Raw genomic sequence first — 14,804 nt, forward strand, 5'->3', positions numbered from 1 at the left:
ACACAGCATACATTTCATCAGTAGGCAACTCAAGGGCAGGGAACTTAGGTGGTCCACTGTTGAAAAGAAGTGTGTTAGCATAATGTGGGCACTTAGGCATTTTAGACCCTTACCTTACAGGGTCTGCCTTTAAGGTCCAAACTGACCATAATGCCTTAAAATGGCTTATGCAGATGAAGGGTGAAAACCCCAAACTGCTCAGGTGGTCCATTAGCCTGCAAGGGCTAGACTTCACCATTGAGCATAAGCCAGGCAAGAGTCATGACAGTGCAGATGGCCTTTCCAGAAGGTACGTCGACTGTCTGTATGAGGGAAACAATGTTGTGGAGATCAGTTGCCCTAACCTCAGTCTGGGAGGGGTGTACGTGATGCTGGAAATGCCTTATGGAGGGATGGGGCCTCCTAGTCCTTGTCCTACCACTTCTGTGTGTGTGTTTTCTCTATGTTTTCTGCCACTGAGTTCCAGCTGGACCTCTGGCAGTGCAGCTCTTCATGTTTTCTTTTTGGTGAACACCCATGGGATACAAGTATGGCACCCATGGGTGGGGATACACCCTTGTGCGCTGTTTGTGTGTTTTTGGGCACCTGTGTGTTGCCTACGGAGCAGGGAATGGGCTGGTGGCAGCTACATGCTTACTTGGCAATGGCTCTGAGTGTACTCCATTTTGGGATACCCAGGCCCTGCCATAGTAATCAATGGATTCCTACACAAAGGGAAGATAGCCACCGTGGTCTCTTGGTTTCTATTGCCATTTACCTTGTTTCTCAAAGTCCTGGGAAGTCCTGCCTCTGTTCCCTTCCTCTTGAGTGGCTGTTGGATAGAAACACCATATGTATGCCTTTGTTCCCTTTCCTTCTGACTGGCTGTTGGGTGGAAATGCTATACATGGCTCTGGGGCTGCCTCCTGTCAAACTCACTGGAGCCTTCCCATTAGCTGTGTGTTGTAGGTACACCCTAGTGGTGCGACCTGTCTGAATGGAGTTGGGCGTCAACTCACGTTCTCTGTTATGGGGGCCTGGTTTCTGTGTGTGTGACACAATGAATGAGACAGCACTGACTGAAATTGACGTGAATGCAATGTAGTGCGCTGGAAGGCTAGGTACTATCCCCAATCTACATTCTTTGTTATGGGTGTCTGGGTGGAGTGAAGGGCCTGAATGCCTATGAGTGTGATTGGCTTTCTGCATGCATGAATGCCCTTCTGCGTGATTGGCTGACTGAGGCTGGCTCAGCCAGAGTGAATGAGGGACAGATATCTGGAGACCTTTCACTTACCAATTTGTTCAGAAGCTTCAGTCGAAGTTGAAGCAAGAAGAAGCTGTTCCTTGAAGCCCAGCTGGAGGAGAAGTCTGCTGCTGCATTTCTTTGGGTAATCGAAAAGCTGTCCTGTTCTTTCAAGGTTTGAACCAGAGAGGACTTGTTTAGGAGACCTGCCCTCGAGCTACGAGGGACCATCATGCAAACTGCTACTCTTCACCGAATTATCCTGGAAGCCAGTCCTGTGGGCCTGCCATCTGGAGAAGGGGTCTTTGCAGACCTGAAGAGGACAGACATCTCAAGTCAAAGAAGTCCATTGGTGTCACCCAAGCTCGGCAGGTGTGTTTTGTGACCGGTGGAAGCCATTGCTGTCTACCACCCAGAAGAGGGGGTACCCTGGCATAGTGCTGCTGGAGAGGCGAAAGTTCCAAACTTCCTAAGAAAATGTTAAGGGACATCCTTGCCATCACCACTGACCACTTTTCCCACCGGAGAGAGTCCAGAGTCGTTGAGTGCAGAGGAAGGTCTGTGGGATGCGTTTCCCACCACCGGAAGCTAATGAAGACATCCAGAGGGTCCAGACTTGGTGAGGGTCTGTGGTCCACTCCAGTGGTTGAGTCCAGGTTACCAGAAGCCGTCCAGAGGTCTGTGCTGTGACTGCAGCACTGAAGAACCGAAAGTTGGAAAACCGCAATATTCTGAAGCCCGATGCCAAACGTTACCTAGGCATCCGTCGCCACCAGAAGTCATTAAAAGATCCCAGGGGTCTTACTTTTGTCTGCCAAGACTTTAAGGAGCCCACGGCAAGTTTCATTTTCACAGGACGTCTACAGTTGGAGGAATCGTCAAACAAAGGAGAGCCCTGCGAAGAGCAAATCGTATGCAATTTCCGAAAGACTTTGGTTTCATTTTTCTCATGGACTCAGCATCCCAGTGGCTCCTTCTTCCAAGGGGGGGTTCATCCTCGGAGGGAATCGTGGAATGAAACCGCAAAACTCTGCCATTTCGCCTGCCAAGGCACCAAAGGTACTGTGACGAGGAAGAGCATCTTCTAGCCTCAGAAGTCATCCAGGGGGTCACAGATTTGTATATGATCCTGTTCTCCTCAGGCCTCTCAGGTACTTTAGGGTGGTAGAACATTTTAAAAGAATCCAAAAGGTTATTGAACAATATTGGCCTGGGTTGTAAAAGACAAGATAAGTTACTCCCGAACTTTTCCCTTACAGGTTGCCCAGGTGGGGGAATCTTCACACAGAATTGTATATCTAGTCTAAAGAAAGCATTCTGCAACTATCCTACGCTGATACACCTAACTTAAGAATTCACACGCCTACTTAATACTGCCTGCAATTAGTGCATCTATTACTGAATTTAAGTGTTGTGTGGTACCACACATAGGGCCTCATTATAAGTATTGCGGAATGGGTTAACGGCCGCTGCTAATGGTGGCTGTCCCGTTAAACCCATTCTGCAATATTACGAGGTTCCCTCGCAGGACCCGATGTGGACGTCTGGTTTTACCAGATGTCCAGAGTGCGTCCCGCGAGGGGATCAGGGAGCTAACAACAGGCTGGTCGTAATCGGCCCTTTGTTAGCTCCGGCACCCATTCCCATTGAGCCCTATGGGGGCTCAAATGGGAATGGGGAAATTCCGGGCCCGGGTTCCATGAAGGAGGAATTACCGGGCCCGCCAAACTCAGAATGGCCCTGTAATTCCCCATTCAGGGAACGCGGACATGGTTTTGGAGGCAGCCATGCCCTTATTATTGGAGGCATGGCTGCCTCCAAAGTTGTAATGAAGCCCAGGGCCTCATTACGAGTATGGAGGTAACCATGGTGCTTTTAGCGCCATGGCTGCCTCCATACCGGGCTCCAATACCGGGGTCTGTGAAAGAGGAATTACTGGGTAATTCCTCATGCACAGAACCATTCTCCATTCCCATTTGAGCCCCCATAGGGCTCAATGGAAATGGGGATGGAGCTAATAACGGGCCCGTTAATAACAGGCCCATTATTAGCTCTTTGGTCCCCTCGCGGGACCCAGAAAGGACGTCTGGTTTTACCAGACGTCTGTTCCAGGTCCCGCAAGGGAACCTCGCAATAGGGCATCATGTAATGAAGGGTGCCGGTCCTGTACCGGCACCCTTCATTACGGGACCGCCAGGGTCGCAATGAGGCCCACAGTGTTTAACCTAGCTATTACAAAATATCCACATTTCTTTATTAATTTAGAGTTCTATTAGTGTATACTGGTAGCTACACTACAAAAAAAAAGGAAACTATTGCAAATGGTAAATTAACTAGGATGATCTTACAGGCTCTCCAGAGTGCTTGTGAAGTGAGAGGAATACAATTTGAAGAAAAGTCTAGGGCAGAGCTTATGGCGGCCCTTGTGGATTACCAGACAGATTGTGATACTCATGATGAAAATGGGGGAGGCTCTGATGAGGACCTTGCCCCTGGGGAAGTCACAATTCTTGGGATTGCCACCTCTCCTGCCACTTCTATTTCAAAACCCAGAACTGCCCCCAGAGAGTTGAACTTTTAAAATTGGAGATATAGAGAGGGCAGTTAGTCTTCCAATACAAGAAACTCGATACTGAAGCGGAGTTAAAGAAAGAGGAGTTGAAAAAGCAAGTGATATTCAAAGACAAAGATACTGAAGGCCAAAGATCCTGCTAGAGAAAGGTAGAGTGGAGACTTCAGCAAAACCAGTTGAGGGTGATGTTGACCACAGATATTGGGCTAAGTGTTTGTGAAGTAGAGTACCTCAGACTGGTTATGACTGTGTTCTGAAACTGAGTGTGGAAGAAAGGAGACAGTATGAGTGCATGAAAGCTGCTTTGGTTGCCAAGTATGGCAAGACACCTGCCCAGTACCTTAAGAGGTTCAGGGATTACAAGAAGAGAGAGAATATGTCTGGGGTTGATTGGGTAAGTGCTGCACATATGAATATGATGGGTTGATGCTTACAAAGTGAAGTCTTTTGTTGAATTGTCTCACCTCCTGTTTTTTGAACATTTTTCTGAGGCTTGTTCCCCAGAGCTGTGTCAGTACATTGCTCACCAGAATATCGTGGATCCCTTTAAGTTGGCCACGTTGGCTGATAAGTGAGTCTCCCACAGGGTGTCCCCTAAGGATTCCAGTGCGAAGGACAAGGACAAAGAGAAAGGGACCCCTCACATGGCTCAGGATTCCAAAAAGCAGTCACATCCAAATACATCTAAACATTCTCCCTTGAAGATAACCTATACGTTCTCCAGGTCATACCATCCTCAGGCTTATAGGTGGGAAAAGGATGGGTGGGAAAGGGGTGACATTGGGTGTATTTTTGGCTCCCGTTCTCCTGGAGGCTATCCTCTAGTTCCTTAGTTAAGCAAGGTTTCTGTAAGAATGGCATTGTATCAAACAATAAGAGAGACACAAGTGACCACAGTTCAAGGGCGTTTATTAAACTTTAATTGGGTTTGAAAAACGCCTATCTAATCCTAAATCTAAAGATGGGAGCAAGCTACCACAATCAAATAATAAAAAAGCAGTCCTAGTGGTGTCTTGTCAAAATAAAAGGGCCTATGCTAATAAACCTATTGCCAATCCTTACTTCTAAATACAAATGGAGAGGGAAACAATGTTATCCTAAAGAAAAGTGTTCAAGAAATCATATGTCAGGATAGTTTAGTCGTTTGCTTCCCTTCCCCACATTTTCAGCACGGGACAAGGCAGCACACTCGAGTTTAGCACATTCTCTAGCTTTTCTTAGCAGGAGGGTGCAGTTCAAAATCTCAGTATCAGGACCTTCTGTGCCAAAGTCTCCTTGCCACTCAAAATCTCTTATTTCAGAGGGCCTGATGCGACAAACAAACATTCAAAGTTCCTTTCTCCTCGGGATCCTCATATGCACAACTTCTCTGGTGATTCACTAATCACCCCGGGTCCCCCTCCGCCAGGCTCAGACACACTATGACACAAAACCTTCAATTGGTCTCCCTACACCGAGCTCGGACCAAATGTATCTCTTTTTCCAAACTTTCGTTACTGTATCAAAATCAAAGACTTTCAACTGTGCGCAGAATTTTGCTTGACCCGTCACAGGGCCACTTTGATTCACAATTCTCTGTGCTCTTCTTAATACAACCCTTTAACTTTCACTTCTGCCACTTCTCAGCTGGATACCTTACAGAGAACTTCAATTGAGCACCCACATGGTACCGGACCACTCTGTCAAAGGTATCGTATCTTGCTTTCAAAGTACAAACACTCATCAGTTCAGCTTTAACTTGAGCCTTTTATCACACGTGTTTTAACAATGCTTATTCCAGCGCTCGCCATACAATGTTGCTGCTTGCAACCTTGGCTTCCACACAGACCGGTCTTGTATCGATCTCCCCAACTCACCGGCTGTGTTGATTTCACTGATGCTGCTTTGTTCTTGGAGCCAAGGACGGTAAGACAGTGGTGGCTGCTGCTTCTCCCCGCCTTGATCAGTGATACGGAAGGGCCCCGGGTATCTCCGACATACAATATAGGATTCTTTCACCTGGTTTCCTGGACTTATGCTTTCCAATCTCGAGGGCTCTTGAAAGTAACGGTTTCTTGCCGGGAGGCTCAAAGGAACTTATCTCCTTGCAATCCCCTCCTTTTTTGCCATCTTTCTTCTCTCGTTCAGCTGCCGTCTTGAAATTGCTGTTTCCTTGTGTGCTTTGCCTCACTCAGAGTGTGCTTTCGTGCTCTGCCTTTTATCCGTGTGGGGAAGCTTAGTGGAAGTCAGGTGTGAGTGATGGTCAGTAATTGCCTGACTTCGCTTGACCATTGTATTCGGACATGTCAGGTATATTGGTCAGGTGTTCGTCCATTTTCTCCAAGAGCGGGCTGTCCGTTGGAAAGTGTTTGTGAAGGAAAAGGCGGGGTAGAGTTCCTACGTGTCCTATCTTATAGGATGGGATAAAGGTGTAACAGGGAAGGGGTTACCGCATCTCGCCATCCAGCGTCCTGCTCCCACTCCCTGAAGACCCCTCATCCAGGTGATTCTCCCGCAATGCTCCACCCCCAGGCTCTGGATCCAAAGGCGATGGCTGTACCCTGGTAACCGGAGAGAGAGATCCGCGGGGACTAGGAGTGAGACAACTTCTCGTTTCTCACAGTTCCCTGTTAATCTTGCCTGCACACCCTGGTTTTGGTTGTTAATTGTCCTTATAGGCGGGTTGCTATTTCTTTGACCTGCAGTGCAAATGCCTTATTTCCTAGGCTGCTGAGGGGCAAGGGATCATCTAAAACCTATGCTTTTCCCCGATATGTTTGTTTTTTTTGTTTTGTTTTATTACTTGTATTGCGCTCCAGACCTGTAGGTATAAAGGCGCATTGCGTAAGAGTAAATACATCTTATATTCATATTTACATAATACAGTTAATTATGCAAAAAAAGAGTCTATACACATCGGAAGTCATCTATCAGTATCCTAAAGGAGGCAGATGGTCAGGAACATGTGTGCACTAGATAAGGGTAGTCTGGGGTAACCCACAGGTGGGTTAGATCATGGCTTTACTAATAGAAAGTTTTACTTGTCAGGATCCTTAAGCCATCTAATGAGATTCTGACGTAATTTTATGTAGGATTGCTCCTTTCGTATAGGAGAAGGTAGTGAGTTCCATAGTTGGGCCGCCTTGACCATGAAGCTGCGACACCACACTGTGGAGAGTTTAAATCTAGGGACTAATAGGCAGTTAGTGCTAGATAGTCTGGTAAGTCTTGTTGGGGTTTTCCTGGTAAATCTCTCAATCAGGTAATAAGGAGCAGCGTTGTTCAAACATTTATGAACAAGTGAGGTGACTTTCAATTGTATTTTGTCATGTGTTGTCAGCCAGTTATTTAGATTTCGGAGATGTGTTCTCTCTTGAAAATTCCAAGGGCAGCTCTAAGAGCATTGTTCTGCAGGGATTGGATTTTTTTTGTGATCTCCGTGTTAGCACCAATGTACGGTGAGTTACAGTAATCCAACTTCGATAGAACAAGTGTTCTGGCCAGGGTCAGGCAGCTGTTATTGGACAAGAAGGGTTTGCCTGCTCTAATCAATTTGCAAGTATATGAAGTGGCAGATGCCATTACATTAACTTGCTTCTTGAAGGAAAGGGTGGAATGCAGGTAAAAACCCAATGTTTTCACCTCACTGTCCACTGTGATGAGGTTGTTATCAATGTTAAAGATAGAGTATTTGGGTCCCAGTTTGTTGAGGGTTGAGGAGGTACCCAGGATGATGATCTCTGTCTTATCATCATTCAGGCATAGTCCATGGGTGGCCATCCATCCCTGGATGATGAGATATACCTTGTTCACCAAGGCCAACTCCTTTTCGTAATCCCCAGAAAGCGGAATGAGAATCTGGGTATCATCAGCATAGTTCGTGTAGGTGACACCAAGATTGTCCAATTAGTCGAAAAGGGGCTTCGTGAAAATGTTATATAAGGTGGGAGAGACACATGATCCTTGGGCACCACGCAGGTGATGGGGATGGGATCTGCAGCTGCAGTGGTGGAGAAGACCCTCATGATCCTGTTGTTGAGAAAGAATTGTATCCAGGCTATGGCTTCCTCTGAGAAATGGGCAGCTGAGTCCACGTGGCTGCAAAGGACCTTGTGGTCCATAAGGTCAAATGCAGCCGATAGGTCCAGAAGGAGGAGTAGGGCTGAGTTCCCTTTATCCCTAAATTGGTCATTCTGGGCCTTGAGGTCTATAAAGGTTGTTTTGGTGCCATGGTGTGGCCGAAAACCAGATTGGCGTGCTCCTAGCAAGAGGTTGGATTCCAGGTGTTTCTGTATTTGGATGTAGGCCATTTTATCTATAATTTTCAGGAAAAATGGCACTGTTGTAATTGGTTGGTAGTTGGTGGGTATGGCTAGATCTAGAGTCTTTTTTAAGTAAGGGGAGCACCCACGATTCTTTGAGGTTACTTGGTATAGTGCCCTAGGAAAATGAAGCATTAATGAGTTGGGCCAAGTATCACGTAGTGAGTGATGGACCCAAACCCCCATGGTTCTTGAAGCCCCATCAGCCAGCCCAAACCAGTTGACCTTGTCACAGGGGGTAATAAAGGATTCAGGATCACATCCCCATGAATCCCGATATTAACCAAGCTCAATTGTGTGACACATTCACTAGGGCCAGGCAATCTGCATCTGACAAAGTAGAGCTATATTACACTTGAACTCATGCATTAGTTCATACCAGTTTTACTGGAAACACTGTTTGCTTTTTATTCATTGGTATATTTATTTTGCGGTGCCAAGGAATCCTGAGACGGTTCTATCAACCACCATTTGCAGTCTGTGATGGTATAGTTTTTAGGACACAGGTGTGTAGGAACAATGCTATTGATGGTCTGCACCAACGATATTTAAACTTGTTTAGCACCTCATGGAAAGGTCATATTTCATGCTAGAAGGGCACCTTGCAGTATGATTAGGCCACCCTGGAATGTGGTGATGTCAATGTGTGTGGAGACTATGTACCGTATGCTAGCTTTAGGCTTTTAGGTAATCTCTTTGTCATCCCCGAATGGTGCATATGCCAAGGCACGTGCCCAATGAAATGCAAAAGCCCTGTGCAAAACCAGCAGATGTGTCTGGCAAGAGCATATCACAAGGGTCTCTTTGAAGTAAGGGCTACCCACCTCGATTCAGTAGAACACATTTCCGAAAAATCTGCAATTTATAGAATCCATAGATACCTATGTATTCATGTAGCCAGTTTTTACATGTTCTTGCAGAAAATGATTAACATGCAGGGTAATTGCATGGGGTTGTTAGTCCCTACTCCATCCTAGCAGTGCCTGTACATGCGAGTCTGACAAATGGGCCCAACAGGACTCATATTACATAAAGACTGTGACTTGTGTGACAAGGGGGAAAGAGCAAAAACCTCTGCTCATGGGGAAAGGACTGAGCTACTGAGAAAATAAGGTATAGGTGGGTGTGTCTGAGGTGGTTGTTACAGAGGATCTCAATTGGTGGCACTGTGGTCATTAGTGTTTTGTTGGCAAAGATTGCTTCTAGTGTATATCCTGCCGTGTGGGTTGCTCCTTTGACTAGCTGATGCAGTTTCATTGTTGCTAGTTGGGTGGAAAGGGATTTTTGTGAGGTTGTGGTTTTTTCATCGAACCAGATGTTGAAGTCTCCAAGGATAATCAGGTGGTTATGCTTGATAGCTAGGTTGGTGATTGCTTCTGTGAAGGTGTCTACGAAGGCTGCATCATAAGTTGGTGTTCTGTATACCAGTATGAATTTCAGGTTTGTTCTGGGATTTGTTGATAGACTGAGGATCAAGGATTCGCATTTATCGATGTTTATAAATAAGAGTCTAAATAGAAAAAAAACAATAACAAAAGGGCCTACAGATGTAATAAAGTTGGAAAAGGCATGTGCAAGGACGAGAGGTAATGTGATTTGTAAAGGAAAGTGAGGAATCCAAAATTACTGCAAGGTTATAGGCAGAAAACCAGTCAGACAGAACATTAGGTGGAAAATGAAGCAGGGGTGGACAGTTGTGAGGGGAGAGGGCAGGAAACAAAAGTATTTCAGACTTAGATGGATTGAGGTGAAGAGAGGCAGTGAAGATCACATGTTTGAGGGCAGTGATACAGTCAAAAAGGCTTGAAGTCAATCAGCAATGGTACAACGGAGTGAGAAAAATATGGGAGTAATAAGCATAAAAGTTACAGTTGAAGCCAACGGAAATAATGATAGAAGAATGGAATGCTAGGAAGTGAGAATGGCAAAGGGGCAAGTATTGAGCTGTGTGGGACACCGAAACATAAAGATATGGCCTTGGTAACTCAATAGATGCAGTTAAAGACATAAAAGGACACCAATAATAAGTTAAGCCTCAAACACTGAGCGGAAAGGGAGGAATACAGAATAAAATAATGCAATGTGTCAAAAGCAGCAGATCAGTATAAACGAACAAGGATAGAGGAATATTTAGAGTGACAGATAGAACTAAGGAAACTAGTCAGATGTAGAAGTGGGCAGTATAAATAACAGATTGTAGTGAAGGAGGAGTGCATTTGAATTAAGATAAGAGATAGTTCACAGAGTACACAGAATTTGAGAAGATTGGAGAGAAAAGCGAGAACTAAATGGGATGGCATTTTAAGAAACTGATGGGTCAAAGGACTTTCTGGAAGAATCAGTGAAATTGTGGCATGTTTAAAAGGAAGAAAAAAACGCTGGAGGAGGGAGAAGAGTTGAAAAATGTAAAGAAACATGGAAAGAAACAAAATGTGTATAGACTTAGGAAAGAGCGACAGAATGAAGAGGTCAAGCAAGGAAAATAAGAGTTAGACAAAGATGTTGAGTGGAAACAGGAGGTGAATGAGGGGACAAAGGGAATGCACATGATCAAGTATAGAAGTAAAGAAAGAGGCAAGTCAGAGGCAAAGGGTTGGGAGGTTCAGATTATGATGAGGGGAGCAAGAGGTTGATTAATAAGGAGAAGTAGAGAATTAGGAGTGAGAGAAGTGTTGCGAGATTGGTGTAAAAAAGATGTTTGGAATTAACCAGATCAAGATTGTAAGAAGAGTGAAAAGAAGAAAGTTTAGCTAGATCAGGAGGTGTAGGATTTCTTCTAACACTGTTGCACTTTATGTAAAGAATTGCTTTTAGACAGCAGAAAAGGACTTAACCAAAGTAGGGGGTGATAATGTGAGGGAACAAAAGAAGAGGAAAAACAAATATGTCACAGGACAGAACAGAACATACAAAAGAAGTTGAGAGAAAACAGTGGACGAAATTGGTAAATGCCTGTAATAAACGAAGGCATATCAACGTGATAATGACAGCAACGCAATAAAGGAAGTAGACAAGGAAGGAGACAACAGAGAAATCAGACTGTGGGAAAAAAACAAGTGATCTGTAGAAGGAGAGCACATGTAGAAATAGGCACATCAAAAGGGACAGTCAAGAAAATTAACTCAAGAGACAAATTACTGAAGTCGGAGGGAGGAGTAGAGAATTGTATCAGATGAAATGGCAATTATGGTAAGCAATTATGGTAAGTAAGGGGCAAGTCGAATGAATGGAGAAGGAAAGTATCCCTTAAAAGGACTAAAGGAGGAAAGGAGAATCTGATGGGAGAAAGACGGTAGACAGTGAATGTCATCACATAAGTATGAAAGAGGGAAGACAGGAAATATAATGGTATTCAAGGAAGAGAACTCCAGAAGAGAAGGAATCAAAGAGGAATTTAAGAAGAGTGAAAAAGATAGCAGACTACCTTCAAAGCCTGATGGATGTGGGGATGAGATAAAGTAGCTTGAGACGTAGTAATAGCAGACGATGTGTTAAAAGTAGAGATCCAGATCTCAGCAAGACAGAAATACTGTAAGTTAAATTGGTCAAAAAGATCTAGAATAAAGGAAAGTGAAGGGAAGGAATAGAAAAGAGGAGAGGTGAAGAATAAGAACAGGATGTACCATGATGAAAATGTAAAATTATCCATTGTATTTCTATCAAATACAGAACTTAAAGAGATGCATAAAGAATTATTGAAGACACACAACTCAAATAGGACTAAGGTGTAATATTATACATCATAGGCATTTTTAAGCAATACGAAAATACCTTTAATGAAACAAGAACGCACTATTTAAAGCGACAAAGCAATAAAGAGAAAGAGAATATTTTTAAGGAAAAGTAAGCAGCTGACACTTGGGAAAGTATGAGCCTTACCGTACTGTCCAGCAGATACTTTTGCCAAACGTCTGCAGTTAATCCAAAATTCTCCTCAGCTGACATTTCAGGAGACACAATCATGTGGTTGACTAAAGCAGACAAATGGGTCCTGACCGTAGAAAGATGTCGGCAGTATGCAAGCCCTGTTTAAGAACAAAGAAACACAAACACTTGATTAAGTCTCGAAGGAGATATACTGCTTTAGGTGTCATTTTCTTTATGGAAATGCAATTACTGTTTTCCACATAGTACGTTTCATAATTTAAGTATTATCAGTTGATATGACATATAGCACCTGTAGGGTTTCAGATGGTGACGCTGAAGTAAGCATTTTAAAAGATCTCGGAAAACTACCCACAATTGTGAAATCCATGATAACAAACACACCTTGTATGTACAGACATTTTGTATTAGTCTTGAGATAATGCGCTTTCCTTTGTAATGAGCCACTGACTGCTGACGTCTTGCTTATTTTATTCCCCCCCAATTTCTTTTTTTAAATTTATGATTTCTGCAATGTACTCCCATTCTTGCTTCAAATTACATTTCTACAACAGCTGGTATTAGGAAGGTGTAGCAATACCATTATTTTGGGCCGTTATTGCTAGAATCAGATAAAATATATTTTAAAAAAGATACTGATTCCAAGATGGCCGCCGGAGCGTAAGCAGCGCGTCCCCCGAGCTCTTGCACCAAAAGCCTGGCAATTGGCGTAAAGCACAGCGGACAAGCTCTCCCCAGGCACCGCAGCTCCGATCAACCAGCACAATGCCGAACAAGGCATGGGAATCAGCTCCAGAACCAAGTACCCGCGAAAACCGCAGCGGACCAACTCAAGGCGTCATCGCGGTCTGTACGCACATCTGGGGACCATCGCGTGGGAGAATCACCAGCAGGCGATGCAGACTGATCGGGCCCTCGCTGCCCCCCAGAAGCCCACACACCACAGTAGACAGCTTTCCGCCCGGCCTCGCCCGTGAACAGAGGCGCAGAGAGAGGAGAGACAACGGGCACTCAGAAGCGAGTCCTCCGGAGGCGATCCGCCCAGGGGAGGGAAGCAATCACTGCAGCCTGAACGCCATCGCAAGCCCGAACCCGGGGGGGCCGGGGCTCCCTCCCCCAACCCACCACTACCAGCTGTGGTTCCCTGGACTCAGCCAGTGGGAGCGCATACACTGCAAGACCAGCGGCCAGGTGGCTGGCCGAGGGCCGTCCGACCCTAGCCAACACAGCCACACCCTAAAAAATCAGGCCTCTCTGCCAGGCTGAGAGGAGTGGCGTCCGCTAGTATATGGCTCAGTGATCTGCCTACAAACAACAAGGGGCCCCACCGGCATACAACCACTGCGGCTCCTCCACAACTAAGCCACCGAGCGGCGAGGAGCCCCGAAGCACCAGGAGACCCAGCAGGAAGCTGGCCTGCAGCGGGTCAGCGGGCAGGAGAGGAGGAACCGAAGGAAGGAGATTGCGGGGAGCTGATAGACCCTGCAGCGCTCAACAGCTCTGGTCCCGAGCCACCGTACGCCCATGAACCAGCACCTCTCTTCCGCCCTTGACTACAGCCCGCGGGCAAAAAAAAAGAGGGGTGATTCCGTGGCCCCCCACACCCACAGGAGCGGGGGGAGCAAAGCAACAACGGCAGGGAGCATTATCCCCTGTACAAGCAACCAGCAGGCCTCCAAGTAAGTGGGGACGAGGAGGGCAGCCATCTGCTCGGAGGGGGCAGGCATCATCAAGCAGCGCAGCGGCCACCACGGTGGCCCCCGATTTCCACCATCAGCCTGCCCCATCTCCCGGCCTCTACGCCCGGAACTGGGAGCGTGGGCCCCACTCCTAGGGCTTAACCCAGTCCGCATCAGCACCCGGACAAAATTGTCAAAGGCCTCTCCCCCCACCCAACGCCTGTTTTAGGGCACCCACGAATTAAAGAGAGCCCACACCTCACAACTCACGACCCGGCCACTGCACCTCACATCGCTGAAGGCACCATAGGGAGGTGATCCCGCCCAGCCCACAAACGGAAACTGAACAACTAGTAGCCCCAAGTCATGCTTCCACATACCGGACTGCAACAAAGGGCCATAATAACAACTAACAGCGGGCACACCCAATAACTTGGAAGCAGAGGCAAACGGCAGCCCTCCCAAGCCGGGCACTAGGGGAGTCCCGATGCCATACTCATTCGCCAACCCGCGCAGGCTCAGGGGAGGACCACAATCAGCAAGGGGCCTAGCAGCCAACAGGCCCCCCCAGCAGCTCTGCCTCAGTAGACTGAGTGTGCGGTGGGCTTTCTCCGGTGTTCCCTTTGTGTGGGACTCTTCTATCCGCCTCTCGGGATGTCGAGGAACAGGACCAGGGACACCCCGGTCCCATCCAAAACAGCAAAGAAGGTCCAGGAGGGCACCCTAGCGCAGTCATGGGCCAGAGGCTTAGAAACAACGGGTGCCCAGTCTAACACTGCTTTGGAGGCAGAAGCGACTACGGACAACACAGAGGACCACCAGGAGACACCAGTGACTTATTCCGCTCTCAAGGACCTGCTGGGTGATTTAGTCGAGAAAATCACTAGTGCGGGACAAAAACAAATGGAGATTCTGAGGGAAGACCTGGCCGAAGAGATCCGAGAAATCAAAAGGGACATTAACAAGATTGAGGAGAGAGTGGACATTAACGAGAGGGCCATCCAGGAGATAACCGATGAAGCGCGCAAAGTGGGCTCCCTGCTGGAAACCCTGGCTGTGGCCACGCATAACCTGGAGCTACGAGCCGAAGATCTAGAAAACCGTTCCAGGCGCTATAATATATGAGTGAAATCCCTCTCAGA

General features: G+C 46.5%; 1 protein-coding gene across 2 annotated transcripts in view; it reads right to left on the minus strand.

Annotated features, from left to right (window-relative positions):
- SGSM1 (small G protein signaling modulator 1) overlaps positions 1-14,804 on the minus strand; it is a 1,887,833-nt gene that overhangs the window by 474,140 nt on the left and 1,398,889 nt on the right. For both annotated transcript variants that reach the window (XM_069619387.1, XM_069619388.1), the window contains exon 15: positions 11,978-12,123. In XM_069619387.1, the coding sequence (XP_069475488.1) occupies positions 11,978-12,123 (146 nt within the window). The remainder of the gene's footprint in view (positions 1-11,977; positions 12,124-14,804) is intronic.

The sequence above is a fragment of the Ambystoma mexicanum genome, chromosome 10 (genome assembly GCF_040938575.1).
Source record: "Ambystoma mexicanum isolate Mex_15411 chromosome 10, UKY_AmexF1_1, whole genome shotgun sequence".
NCBI lineage: Eukaryota > Metazoa > Chordata > Amphibia > Caudata > Ambystomatidae > Ambystoma > Ambystoma mexicanum.